This window comes from Oreochromis aureus, linkage group 7 (genome assembly GCF_013358895.1).
Source record: "Oreochromis aureus strain Israel breed Guangdong linkage group 7, ZZ_aureus, whole genome shotgun sequence".
NCBI lineage: Eukaryota > Metazoa > Chordata > Actinopteri > Cichliformes > Cichlidae > Oreochromis > Oreochromis aureus.
Genome location: NC_052948.1, coordinates 16,022,771 through 16,037,269, shown reverse-complemented (window position 1 = coordinate 16,037,269; position 14,499 = coordinate 16,022,771). Strand labels below are relative to the sequence as shown.

General features: G+C 39.8%; 1 protein-coding gene across 1 annotated transcript; it reads left to right on the top strand.

Annotated features, from left to right (window-relative positions):
* Window positions 1–6,435: 6,435 nt before the first annotated feature.
* LOC116332709 (pyruvate kinase PKM-like) lies at window positions 6,436–13,454 on the top strand. The gene is made up of 11 exons (XM_031755757.2): window positions 6,436–6,491; window positions 7,646–7,824; window positions 7,986–8,077; window positions 9,130–9,261; window positions 9,344–9,530; window positions 9,618–9,888; window positions 9,985–10,135; window positions 10,228–10,380; window positions 11,764–11,930; window positions 12,755–12,936; window positions 13,052–13,454. Exons 2-11 carry the CDS (start codon window positions 7,674–7,676, stop codon window positions 13,156–13,158), a joined length of 1,593 nt encoding a protein of 530 aa, XP_031611617.1. The 5' UTR covers window positions 6,436–6,491; window positions 7,646–7,673; the 3' UTR covers window positions 13,159–13,454.
* The last annotated feature ends 1,045 nt before the right edge of the window (window positions 13,455–14,499 follow it).

The following is a 14,499-nucleotide window of genomic DNA, read 5'->3' as shown; positions in this document are numbered from 1 at the left end:
ATTTGCTAACTATGTTTTTAATTGATTTCCTTGTGAGCTTGTAGACTCATCGTGTCTTTATATCTTTTTTTTTATCAACAATCAAAAAAGTGTCCATTCCTCTGTGACTGAAACACTATTGGGAAAAACATTTGTGGCTTAATTAGTTCAGTTACTTCTATGATGTATAAATGAGCATCTTGCTCTGAGTATCTTGAACTATGTCGAGATAATTGCTGTTTCCCTGGTTTTAGTCTGTGCACATACATTGAGTGGAAAAGTAAATAAAACAACACATCAACATATTTTGCTCACAAGAGTAGAGCACGTGTTTCCTAATGTTAATGATACAGCTGGTACCAGGTTACAATCTTACCTTTCCTTCAGGAGAATGTAGCAAGAAAAAAGGATAGTCCATTTCTGTTGAAGGCTCTGCTGGCGGTGCCTTCTCTTTTCAATAGCAGGAAGTCCCACATGCCCAGCCTGACTTCTTGGTCACATGACTGACTCCAGACACTGGCAGCCTGATCACTTTGTGCAGTGAGATGAAAGACTGCAGATGTGGATCTGTTCCTATATCACTTTAAGTATCTTATGTAGCACAGGTAGTAACCTAAAAGCCAGGCGCATTAATCAGTGCCTGGAGTGATGAGAACAAAGCTCCCTCAGATGGAAGATGGGTAAACAGGTGATGTTTGGCATTTATTAGCCTTGTTTTCTGTCTGCTGTGTTGCAAACTGACCTTAATCTGCAGTTACCCTTGTTAGCAGTCACCCGCTGCTCCACAATCTGGTCAGATTAGACACTTATAGGACTGCATACATCTGTGTACACCTTCAATAAACAAGGGCTTTTCTTGGGGTAATCCACTAAGACATGAATGTCTAAGTGTCCCCTGTATATTTACAGGGGATGGAGACAATAGTATAAATGTTTCATGTCTCATACAGGAAAATGGGGTTTGGTACAGACATCAAACGCAAAAATGACAGAATAATCTCATTATTTTTATACACCCATCGTTACAGGTAATATCTTTCAAATAAATTGGTGATGTAATTAAGTAAATGTGTTTGTGAAGAGTCCACTTTTAAGATTATAACAAATCTGATACAGATTTGGGGAAAGGTCAAAAGCAGAGGAATGCTGTCATATCTGGTAAACATTTTACCCACTAGAATAGCTCAGAGAACAAAATCTACTTAGTAAAAAAATTATCCAGATAAACAAATACTATCTACACAATCTACTGACACCATAGACATTAATTTTACATTAAAGTAAATACAATAGTTACAGTTAACAAAAAATAACTGACTGCAGTTTCAAATCATTTTTTTTTAAAAAAGAAAGATTTTATCTTGGAAGTTTCGTTTGTATGGTTTGTAATCTGTGTGACACCATGATTATTTTTGAATGTGAGCACATATAAGTTGTACAATAAGTTGACACTGTGACAGAAAAGTCACAGTTCAGCAGATTGTCCACAAGAGAGAGCTGCTGTTGAGTTGTTGAGAGAGAGGAAGGGGGCAGGTTATGGTTTATGCTACATGTTTTGCAGTAAATGTACAAACATTAAACTGCAACTTTTGCAACTTTTTGAAACTTTAAATGTCACTGCTAAGGCTTCTCAGAATTTTATAGGTTTATACGTTTTATGGGCATAGAGACTTGTTTGACATACAGTAGGTAAAACATGTTTTAGACCACACGCACAAAAACAAGAAACCACAAATATTTTTGAAATCTGTCAAACATCTGTTTAAAACAAACAAACAAAAATTCACTGAACTAAATTCATGTTTTTATACCCAAATGTGTTCCGGCGTACCTGACGTCTCTGAGAAGTCAAAAATTTGTCAAGCATAATTTTCGAGAACTACATATAATATTTTCTTTCTGTTCAGGAATACAAGCAAATAAAAAATAATATTGTTTTTAGTGCATATTTTTCTGCTTTTTAATCAATATATAACAACAATAATTATATTTTAGCAATTTTCCAAATATCAGTTTGATTAAAGAGCTTGCACATACTGATTGACAGAAACAGAAACAGAAAAAATGATTTTCATAAATTATTTATTATTATTTTTTATGTCTCTTCCTTTTCCGTGTTAAGCACATTGAGTTTGCATGTAATGAAGTGTCCTATATAAATCAAATTGCCATTGTCATTATTGTTAAATTAGGCCTTTCACTGGGCGGTGGTTTAATAAATTTGTTAACCGCTGCACGTAGATTTCAGGACAAAGTAGGATTTGCAATTAATTTACAATTTTTTAACAATATCCACATATATTGTTAAAAAATGTGGAAAAAATAGTGGAAACCATGTAAAAGGGTACAAAACCTACTGCTCTGTGATCTACAATATTACAAAAATGAACAAATTTACCCATGTTGTTGTTGGGATGCTGTCTCTGCTTGAATGCAGTAAGATTGCATCATTGTTTGAGCTTTTAACCCATGTGTAATCTGGAAATCAGTGGTGCATGCATTTCACTGCTTCTGGTGGCTCCAGATTTATCCACATATAGATGGAAGGTCAGTGAAAGCCAGTTTGGAGCCAGTGCTGTAATCTCAGAGGATTACGCTATTCACACGCTGCGTGAATATTTATGAGTCATAAATGAGTGTAAAATTTGTATACTTACACCCAGTTTAACAGACTAGACGACCCTAAAGGGTTTAAGCTTCATCCTTGTAGAGATCAGGAAGCCTTTCCTTTCACTTATTTCTTTTTCTATAAAAATAAGTGGATGAATTTAAAAATCATCTAAGGTGTTATACATGTGAATTACACAGAAACATTGTAAAGAGAGATTAGAAATTACTGGCCTACTGGTTTAATAAAACTCTGGGGAGTGTGAAAATATGTGCTGAGCACAACTCCCAACCAGTCGTGGCCCCTCCCTGAGCCTGGTTCTGCCGAAGGTTTCTTTGTTGGCATTTTGAGTTTCTCTGGTTTTGTATTTTTAATTATTCTTGGTTTCATTCTGTATTCTGTTTATATTGTTTTGGTCAAGTTCCTGTTATCGTGTCTTTGGTTAAGAAGAGCTTATTTAAATCCATTTATAGTTCCATCCTCTTCATCCTTTCTTGTCTCAGTGTTTTTTCTCTCTCTCTGTCATGCTGGTGTGTCTTAGTCTGGGTCTCGGTGTCATCTCCTGTCTTATTTTGATAGTCTCTTGTCTTGTGTGCATTGTATTCAGTTCTTCTTCCTCTTAGTCTGTTAGTTTCAGCCTTGTTCACACCTGTTCCCTCATCATCAGTGTGTTTATACAGTATGTCTGTCTTTTCTTGCCCCATGTCGTGTTCTCCCTCTTGCTGTGTGCTTTGTGTGTTTTGTGTTTCCTCCTTCCTCTTAGAGCCTTGTTTGTAAGTTTCCTCTGTGTAGCCTGAGCTATTTTGTATTATGCATTTTGTCATTCTTAGTTCAGCAGTAGAGCTGCTTTTGAATTTTCCATTTGTCTTTTTTGAGTCATGTCTGCCACACAGCCATCCCTGACATTCTTCCTGTTAAAAGGGAGTTTTTCCTTCCCACTGTCACCAAGTGCTGTTATATGTCGTCTGATTGTTGGAGTTTTCTCCAACAATCTTTACCTTACAATATTAAGTACCTGGCGGTGACTGTTGTTGTGATTTGGCACTATACAAATAAAACTGAATTGAGTCAACTCTGGGTGGGTCTGGTTTTATGGTGTGGTGCAGCATGTTACCACACAATTACAGCATGTGCATGTGCATGTTAGATTTTGCATTTCTGCGCTTGCCAAATGAAGGAAGTTGAACTATGACAAACTGATTATTTTTGACTTAGTGGTCTTTTAAGGTGAAGATGGAAGGAGTAGAGGTAGTGAAAGAGAACTGGAGTCAACTATCTAAAATAATGGACACTGCGAGATGAGTGAAAAAGAGAGTGCAAATAGGGCAGAATTGGGTGGAAATGAGTATCAGTGATAATATTTTACAGAAGTATGACAGCAGGAGTAAAAAAAGGTGGTTTACAGGATGCTATGATGTGTGGTTTGGAGACAGTGACACAGACAAAAAGACAGCTGCAGGCTGAGCTAAGGATGTTAGGATTTTCATTTGGAATGATCAGAATGGACAGGATCAGAAATGGTTTGAACATGTGCAGAGGAAGGATAGCGGATATATTGGACAAATGAGGTTGAAGATTGAACTGCCGTGGATGTAGTGAAGCAGGACATGCAGAGGGTGATAGCGGTGGTTGGTAGGGACAGGGTAAGATGGAGGGAGATGATCCACTGCAGCGACACCAAGAAAAAACAACTGAAAGAAGTCCTTCAAGGATTTGAAACAAATTTAAGGTGGAGCTTAGAGATGAAGTAAAAATGAGCCATGAGGAGTTTGTGTAAGAATTGTGTAATAAGTCACTGCTCAGTTAAATTGAAAAGTCAACAAAGGATAAAACCTGAAATAATAATGGGAAAAGAATACACAATGCAACAAAACAAAATAGAAAACTCTTAAATGCATTAGGACTATGAGAGATTAAAAGAACAAAGTGTCGGAGCAAGGTCTGAGCAAGGTAATGAGCTGCCACATGCTGCCAGGACAGCTTATTGCTTTACATTTCTCTAGGATGTAAAACCGTTCTTTCAAAAGGCATTTCCCTATTGGGTGTTTTGATTATTAGCTCTGGCGAGGGAAAGGGATTTCTCGACTGGGTTAAGAGCTCTTGAATGTGAAAGTCATAGTATATGACTCACATATTCATTAACCATTTGGTAACCTTTCACGCCCCGGATGGAGCTCATATGTCAATGTGGAAGACAGCACTGGTGGTGGTGGTGGTGGTGGGGGATTTTTCTGTGAGTCTTAAATGCAAGTTGAAGCCACTGGAAAGAAGGGAAACATCAAAAGTTAAACTAAGTTGAAAAAAAAAAGTAAGGACAATAAATGAGAGTCTGTGGAAGCCAATGTTCTGACTATTATTAAACTGAAGTTGGGGGTTGAACCTGATTAAAAACTAAGCATCAAAGAACAGAAAGCAAGTGTGACCTTATATGATACATCTATTTTACAGCACAATTAACACACATTACAAAGCAAAATCATAAGTATGGACCATCTTCAGATCCCCCCGCTCACCTGGTCCTGGATCACAGATTTCCTCACCAACCGCCCTCAAACAGTGACTATTTCATTCCCAGTGTTCCAGATCTTGCATTCGCAGAATCATCATTTTCCGAATGGTCTTCTCCGTCTGTCAGTGTGTCAGTTTGACAAGATTAAAGACCTCAGCAAACAAGGTCTCCATCTCCAGTTGGTGCAAATCCATACATGCATCATTATTATCTTTAAACAACAATTATTTTAGTTAAACAAAAAAGAAATAAAAAAAAAAAACTCTTCTGCCTGGTCTCGTGCCTCTGTGTCTCTGTAACACAAATAACGAGGCGCCATTTTTCTCATGACACCACCAATCAGCTCGTGTTTACTCTCAGAGGGATTTATCAGGGTTAAAAATGACAAACGGGATTTAAAAGGAGGGAACATATCAATATTACAAAAATACAAAACCAAAACAAAATAAAACACCGGCCCACTTTAACCCCTGGCTTTGGCACATCTCATCTCTTTTTATGTGACATCTCCTGGTGATTAATACATGAACAGGATTGCTTTCCATGTGTTACTGTTTAGGCTCAAATCAGTTTGAAGAGTGCGGGGGGGCTATGAAAAAAATGGACGCGCCCCTGTCCAGTGAATAAATTATAACTTGAATGTGTTTGAACTCAAATCCGTTAAACCAAAAGTAACGAGCCTGTTTTGAAAATGTAAGGAATAGAAAGTACAGATATATTCGTTTAAAAATGTAGGGAGTAAAAGTAAAAAGTTGTCAGAAAAAACTAGTCAAGTAAACTATACATACCTGAAAATTCTACTTAAGTACAGTTACGAAGTATTTGTACTTCGTTACTTCCCACCTCTGTTCAGGCCACTCACACACGGACTCTATTCACACTAAGTCTTCCAAGCACTTTGCAACTTGTTCTCTAACGCGTGCCTTTCTATAGTTTTGTATATATTTATCTTGTTTTTGTACATATCCCTTATGACTGCATATATTTCTCCTGGTTCTTATGAGGTTAATTTGCCAGATACGACATCAGTGGTCTTTTGCACTGAATTTGTGCTGTCTCCGGGCCAAACAGATGATGGTGTCATGTTTGAGGACTCGGCGGAAGCTCTGTGATTAAACTGTGAGCTAAACTTGCACCTGTGCTTTAAAGCGTAAACTCTGTATAACTCAAAATCTGGCAAACCTCCGTCTTTTTATCTGAATATTTTCCCCTGAATCTGAAACAACTGTCAAAATAAACATTTAACTCAAGCATCTCTCCATTCACCACTATTGCCCTCACCGCCCTATATCCTATGTCACTCAAAGGAAAGTAGTCCCGGTCAGTTAGAGGCATAAAACCGGTCGCTGCGACAGGACTTGTGGCGCTTTGGTCCCTGCAAAGTTCACTTAGTAGGTGAGTAACAGCAGCAGTCACGCTATTAAAAGTGTAGGAATGTAGTATATTAGCTGTGTGGAAGATCAGAATCGCTAATGTTGGTTTTGCACATGCAATCCCTTAGATTTATTTGGTAATTATGTATATTTGTAGCCTGGTAGCTGATAATTAAGCAGCTAAAAATCAAATGTATTCTTAGTGAACTGCACGTTTAAAGAAACCTTAATGTCGCAATAACATTTATTAACGTTCAAATGTATCACCTTTCAGTCAGTGATTTGGGTTATATTGGCTTGGATCAGTTTTAGGAAGTAGCTGTTACACTTATTTATTTTATTAAATTTTTTGCTGGTTTTGCAGACAGCAAAGGGATTAATAAGGACTTTGAATTACTTAAATAATGAGTTAATAAAAATGTCTGTTGCTGTTTGATTATGACGTTGATGTTTCTACAGTCCACAAATAGCCTCAGCTGACTGTTATTTTAGGTGAATACAAAGGGCAGACATATGGTCTCAGCCCACCCACCACAAATCCATGCACTGCCCGACAACACACTTTTATCAAGCATGCCACACTCCTCCAGGCTAAACAAGTGCAAGCTGAATCACATAACTTTTACTCGTCTCTATAATGTGGGCTTGTGGACCAGCATTACACTTCAGGCAGGAAACATTATTTTTTTCAGCCTCCTCCTCAAGTTTGTGAGGCTTTTTTGTGTATGTGAATCAGCTCTAGCCGCTGTCAGAAGTGATCAGCTCCTCTTCTTTAACATACACTCATGCTGGAATGTGGGAGAGTGCAGATATTCAGCCTCATACTGTTGTCCTTGCTTTTTGTGTCGGCTGTTCAGTTAGCCAAAACTGGACTGCGAGAGGGTTGAAAGTCATCCACAGAGAGGTGGAACAGTTAGTTTGTGTTGAGACTCTTCTTTTCGTATAACATATTTTTGGTCTCTTTTTTGTTTGTACGCTCTTTTTGATATTTTATTGTCTATATAAATTCTTCAACTTATTGGTTGTAAGTGCAAAGGCCATTGTGTCACAAGTAAAAATATTAGATGCCCATGAAAAAAACAGGAGATTTTCTACATAACCTATGCTCAGTGCCATACACCAGAGTCACCAGGGCCCCAGTCGATTATCTTTCATGTTTCTTTCCCTCTCTCCAAGGTCTTTTCCTGCAGACACAGATCCAGCCATGTCGAAGCCAAAGGATACAGGCTCCTCTATCATCCACACCCAGCAGCTGCAAGCTGCTGTGGCAGACACCTTTATTGAGCACATGTGCCTGCTGGATATCGACTCTGAGCCGGCTGTGGCTCGCAACACTGGCATCATCTGCACAATTGGTCAGGCGCATTGCCAAGGCCCATTGATTTATGCTCATTATGTGTACAATCTGATTATTTTCTTCATGTATCTGCATCGAAAAAAGAAACACGACCTTGGTGCAAAAATGTGATCATCTTGGGCCTGTGTCTCCCTGTGTTCATTAACTGTCTCGATGCAGGACCTGCCACCCGATCTGTGGAGAAGGCCAAGGAAATGATCAAGGCTGGGATGAACATTGCAAGAATGAACTTCTCCCATGGCACACATGAAGTGAGTGAAGGGTCAGAAATACTTTCTGCCAACCTCTTGAGTTCCTTATTTGTTTAACATTAAATGTTCTAACCTGCTAAAGCCCTGATTTCACAATCAGAAACTGTGACGTCACAGATTCCAGTAAAGCTACATGCTTGTCAGTGCAAACCCAGATAGCAAGTCAATTTCTTTGCCCTTTACAAGTGAGTCGGTGAGGATTTACCCTTTACTGCAGCAGCAGTCAGAGTGACATTACTCTTGTGGCCTGGTGACCGTCTGTAATGTGATCTTTGAGCCTCCTCTCGCCCCTTTGGCGCTCGGTCTGTCTAGTAGCTTGTGAACCCACTGTATCGTGGCCAGCTCTTCAGCCGACATTACACTGTTGACCCCTCACCTTTAAAAGTCAAGCCTCTTTCCCTTTTTCACTGTCACCTGAGTGGATGAGCCGTCAAATGTCATCAGCTGTAGCAATGAACACCCACAGTTAATTTTTGTATCTTGAAAGGTTAAGTGTGTTAAAAAAATTTTCTCTCCAGTTTAACTCAAAGTGGCTCAACAGCAGTCAGTAAAAAGACCTCAGTTTTAGCTGTACAGCAAAGTGAATGTATGATTTCTTATGAGGGGAAAATACATTTGACCTCTGTGTTATTGGTGTCACAGTTGTCAGTGCAGCTATAAATAGGAGTCACCCCCCCCACAGCAACAGTATGAGGAGAAGGCATGTAGAGAAGCCAGTGACCAAGGACAGTAGTCAGTATTCACATCACTGTTTTTGTTCAAGTGAAAAATACATTCATACCTGTCATGTACCGAAGTGTGTGGCAGCTGTTTATGTACAGTTCAGCTGAACAATGTCTTCCATTCAAAATATCTTGCACTTATAAATAAATACATAGTGACATAACCAGCACTGAGGCGTCACCTGTTGCTCTACTAACTGAATTTAGCTGTTTTTAAACAAAAGTTTTAACAAATGTATAAATATTCATCTTTAATATTTTTGTAACCTTTTTAAATTTGTTGTTAAACCATTGCAAGATCTTTTTAATATAACATCTGTTGTCATGCAGTACCATGCCGAGACCATCAAGAATGTCCGCGAGGCAACTGAGAGCTTTGTACCTGGATCTGTTGACTACAGACCAGTGGCCATCGCTCTGGACACCAAGGGACCAGAAATCAGGACTGGACTTATCAAAGGCGTGAGTTCTTGCCAGATTACCACAGCTCAAATGAGGCCAGTGTGAGCAACTCTATCCTCAAGTCACTTCTCATTGTTTTCAGAGTGGCACCGCTGAGGTCGAGCTGAAAAAGGGTGAAACCATCAAGATCACGCTCGATGACCAGTACAAAGACAACTGTGATGAGAAAATTCTGTGGCTGGACTACAAAAACATCACTAAGGTTGTGCAGGTTGGAAGCCACATCTATGTTGATGACGGTCTGATTTCCCTCAAGGTTAAAGAAGTCGGTAAGAGCACGAACAATTTGTCCGTCCTCCTTTCGTTCTGCCTCCAGCAGCTGAAATATTTTTTTCTGTGCTTCCTTGTAACCGAAGGCAGCAACTTCTTGATTTGTGACATTGAGAACGGCGGCATGCTGGGCAGCAAGAAGGGCGTCAACCTGCCCGGAGCTGCTGTTGACCTGCCTGCAGTGTCTGAGAAGGACATTCAGGACCTGCAGTTTGGCGTGGAACAGGGTGTTGACATGGTCTTCGCCTCTTTCATCCGTAAGGCCGCTGACGTTCACGCTGTCAGGAAAGTGCTGGGTGAGAAGGGCAAGGACATCAAGATCATCAGCAAGCTGGAGAACCATGAGGGCGTGCGCAGGTGGGTGGTGTAGTGTGCAAACAATCACAGCACAAGTCTGTCTTTTTGATGGTTGAACTTTTTTTTTCTTCATCCTTTTTTTTTTCTTTCTAAAAGATTTGATGAGATCCTGGAAGCTAGTGATGGCATCATGGTGGCCCGTGGAGATCTGGGAATTGAAATCCCAACCGAGAAGGTCTTCATCGCCCAGAAAATGATGACCGGCAAATGCAACAGGATTGGCAAGCCAATCGTCTGTGCCACACAGGTCTGCGATGGGAGCACAGATTGGTGTGAGTGCAAATAAGTGTTTTTCTGCAGACATGAAATGATGCAATCTGTCTCTTTGTTCACATTAAGATGCTTGAAAGCATGACCAAGAAGCCTCGCCCTACTCGTGCTGAGGCCAGTGACGTTGCCAATGCTGTGCTGGATGGCAACGACTGTATCATGCTGAGCGGTGAGACGGCCAAGGGAGACTACCCTCTGGAGGCAGTGCGCACACAGCATTTGGTAAGATGGCTTCAGTGTAAATGTGCTCAATGTAACCATCTTTAATACCAATATCAAAAGAACACACCAGAAGGTTTTTGAATGTTTGATGTGAGAACTCCTCCTGTGAAGTTTGCCGCTGCCGCAGCAGTCATACTCAGTCAAATTGTTGTGTTTCGAGCCTGTGAGGAAGCTTTGATTATAAGTATAAAATCCCTCCCCCAACTTGTTAAGGTGTGTGGTTTATCTTACATGTGAATCTTGAGCGTTTGCTGCCAAACACATAGTTTTTCAGCAACAGAAGGTTCACATGATTCAGATTAGACTTGCTCCTCTGTGTGCGTTCCCTTTTATCTGAAGCTGCTTGTTCCACTTTTGCACTCGTTATTGTCGTGTCTTACTTACTAATCGTGTACCGATTATGTAAAGATGGTGTGAACTGTGTGCCTTGAGTCCGGCAAGTTTATGCCCAGAATATATAACATAATTTTGTTCACAGGTTCCATGAAGGCATATCAGTACAGTTTAATGATAGTGACCAAGGCCATGAATGTTATCCAAGCTCAAATCCAGAGAAATTCAAAAAAGACCGTAAACATAAGCACTTCTTACGAAGATCAAGTCTGTTATGTACGTTACATTTTTCAGATCAGGTATAATTCAGTTCAGTTAATTTTTTCAATAATACGAAGAAAACAGAAAACCCCAACAATCATATGATCCCCTTTGGGGACAGTGGGAAGGAAAAACTCAGTTTAGTCCCCATATACCAGCATCATTTCCCAAATGCTACTAATACAAACAAAAGCACTAGAATTTTAAGCATAGTTTCAAAGATAAAGACCATCTAATTAAAGTTTGGCCCTTTGACCTTCAAGGTCAAAAAAGGTCAAAGTAACCTGATATTTAGAATCCACATATCTGATTCCCTATATGCGTATATGTTGTAAATACAAACAATGGCAGTAAGAAACGTAGTTATAAATTGTTCTGATTCGCATTATTATCACTTTGACCTTCAGCTCAATCTGTTGGCCTTTAAGGAAAGGTCAGAGGTCAAAGGTGACATGACATCTCTGCAATCACACTGGGTTTTACTAACAGCTTGTTTCCCATTTCTTCAACTTTCTTTGCCCATCGCTGCTCCTGCACTCCATCTGCTACCAACAGCATCTCCTCTTGTCTTCTGCGTGGTGTGATACAGCTCAGCTTGCATGTGTCTGCAGTTCACAGCAACGGTCCCTGGACGTCGCGGCCGTGGCTTTTGTTTAGCTTGATGTTTCACTTTGCTTTCAGGTATGAGGAACTCTGCACTAAGCCTAACTTTGGTCTTTGCTCCCACAGCTCAGACTAGCTGTGTATCTACAGTCTGACAGCCACTGTAATCTGTTTTCATTTATTCAGATCGCCCGTGAAGCTGAGGCAGCCATGTTCCACAGGCAGGTGTTCGAGGAGCTGCGTCGCCTCTCTCATTTGACCCGTGACCCCACAGAGTCCGTCGCTATTGGTGCCGTCGAGGCTTCTTTCAAGTGCTGCGCCAGTGCAATCATTGTGCTAACCAAGACTGGCAGGTGTGACTCCGGGAACATTTCCACCCAGTAAATCTCTCTAAAGCTGAGTCATAATATCCTCCCGGCGCCCACTCTGAGAGAAGAAACTGGGGCATTATAATATTTTTCTTTCCTGCTGCCTCCGCTTCTTCTTGAACGCAAGCCCCCAGCTCGTTTGAAGTGTGCCAAGTTTCACTGCAATCACAATCTGCTCTGCCCGTGACCTTTTTGAGATCTGAACCCTGACATTTTACAAGTTAATTTTAACTCCCTAATCGTTCTTCTCCACTTTGGAGTTCATCCTCCCAGCACATGGCACTCAGCACATACAGTCAACTGGGCTGATTTCATAATGATAATCCTATGAAATAACGTGGGCTGTACTTAATACTTTTAAAGAGTGATTTATATGACTGAACTAAATTATCTCCTGACTTTGCTGTTCAGATCAGCTCTGTGGAGATGTGTAGCATCTTTCAGCTCAGTGTTGGTTGTCTCACACCTTTTGCTTTGCTCTGCTCTTATTGGTGGGTTCTTTCTGTCACAGTAGGTGTGTTCACAGCATGCTACCTACATAGTGTGAAACAGCAGATAGTTAGCAACAGGCAGGTAAACTAAATAAAGCGTTTAGCTGCTAGAAAGCCAAGCATTTTAATCAGGAGTTGAACTAAAAGACAGATTGAGAATAAATATTAGACTTACATTAATAACACTCATTTAAACTTCAAACGAATTAATATTTTGTTCCCTAACTTCTAAAATAAATAGCCAGCTATTTTATAACTGCTCAAAGTTAAAAGCTGCAATTACGTCAGAGTGCAGTGACTTGTGCCCGTCACCCGCAGGTCTGCTCACATGCTGTCGAGGTACAGGCCCCGTGCCCCCATCATTGCTCTGACCCGCTGCGGTCAGGCCGCCCGCCAGGCTCACCTGTATCGTGGTATCTACCCTGTGCTCTACACCAAGCCTGCCAACGACGTCTGGGCTGAGGACGTGGACCTGCGTGTGAACTTTGCTATGGAAGTTGGTGAGTGTCAGAGTTAAGAGGATGTTCTGGAAGTTCAGTAAAACTGAGCAAGAGATTTTTGCTTGTTAACTTAATCTTTTTTTCTGTATTTTTTTTTTTTAACCTCTTTTTGTAGGCAAGCACCGCAAATTCTTCAAAACTGGCGACGTGGCCATTGTTGTGACCGGGTGGCGCCCAGGCTCTGGTTACACCAACACCATGAGGGTTGTCCTGGTGCCTTAAACTTCATCAAAAGATATCAGTTACTACTCCCCCTCTACTCGTCTGTAGCCCACCTTCCCTCCATATTGAACTTTGTTACTGCTTTCAGAAAGCTCTTCTGTTGATGTCTACAGACTCCACGAATCCCTCCATGAATAAATGTCTCATTCACAGTCTAAATCCTGCTGCTGGAGACTAAACTTTTTAGTGGCAACCTTTCTGGTGAACAAAATGAACAGCATTGCTTCTCAGTGCACACTTTAGAAGTGAACTGGTATGACTGGGTTTACATCCATTAAAAGGAACGATGTGATCAACTTTGACTCTTGTAATCACTGTCACTGAGTCAGCATAATCAAAACAAATAAGAACAAAACTTAGTCAAATCTGAAAAAGCGGATAAAGTAAAAATAAACTACTAAAAAACACACTTTGGCAAACATTTACTAGCTGTGTTAAACAGAACTGCAATAACAAAACTTACTTCCATTTAAACCTCCCACTGTAAACAGGCCACTTCCTGGAAAGGAAAGCACAGGATGGTGTCCTCTGCGCTAGAGTGACAAATAACTTGATAAATAGTTTTTAGAATGTAAGCTGTAAAAGTTGACAGTTCAGAGCAACAATCTCAAATCTCTACCTGTTTTAAATGTGTAATAAGTGAACTACTGTATCTAGAAATGGCAAACACAATAGCAACTACAAAGAAATGTAAATTAATTGCTGTCTTTTTTTTTCTGTGTTTTGTTGCTTTTTCAAATCTTAGTCTGTGCTTATTTATTATTTCTAATGAGGCAAGAAAAAAAAGTATAATTTAAAAAATAAGTGTCAGTTTTTCCACTTTATAAAGAAATCAGTAAAAATATATTTTGAATAGTGGGGGGTGGCGGAGAATTTGCTTTTCTCTTAAACAAAATTGTTTTATTGAATTTTTTTTTTTTTTTTTTTTAATGTGGATTGCAAGTTTGTAAAACACGAAATTACTGTTAGAGTTTCAAAGTCGATGCCCTCCTTTGAAATTTCCACACTTCCCAAAGCCATCAAGGGGATTGGACTGCTTTTGGTGGGCTGCTGGGTTAGGGCCATTGTGATTGGTTGGATTAGTTGTAAGAATGAACAGGAAGCTGCTAGAATTAAATATCCAAAACTATAATAGACAAAAGAGGCAAAAAAAAGAATCTTCTATTGGATGTTTTCTCATGTGATTATTTCTTTCATAGTTTTTACATTTTTGATTAAATTAATGCTCATCTTTAAGCATTAACTGAGGATATCAGATATCCAGAAATCTCCACTGACTGGTGTTTCATGATTTTTAATCCCTGAATACTGCAAAGTGTTGATATAAAGAGAAATATTTAT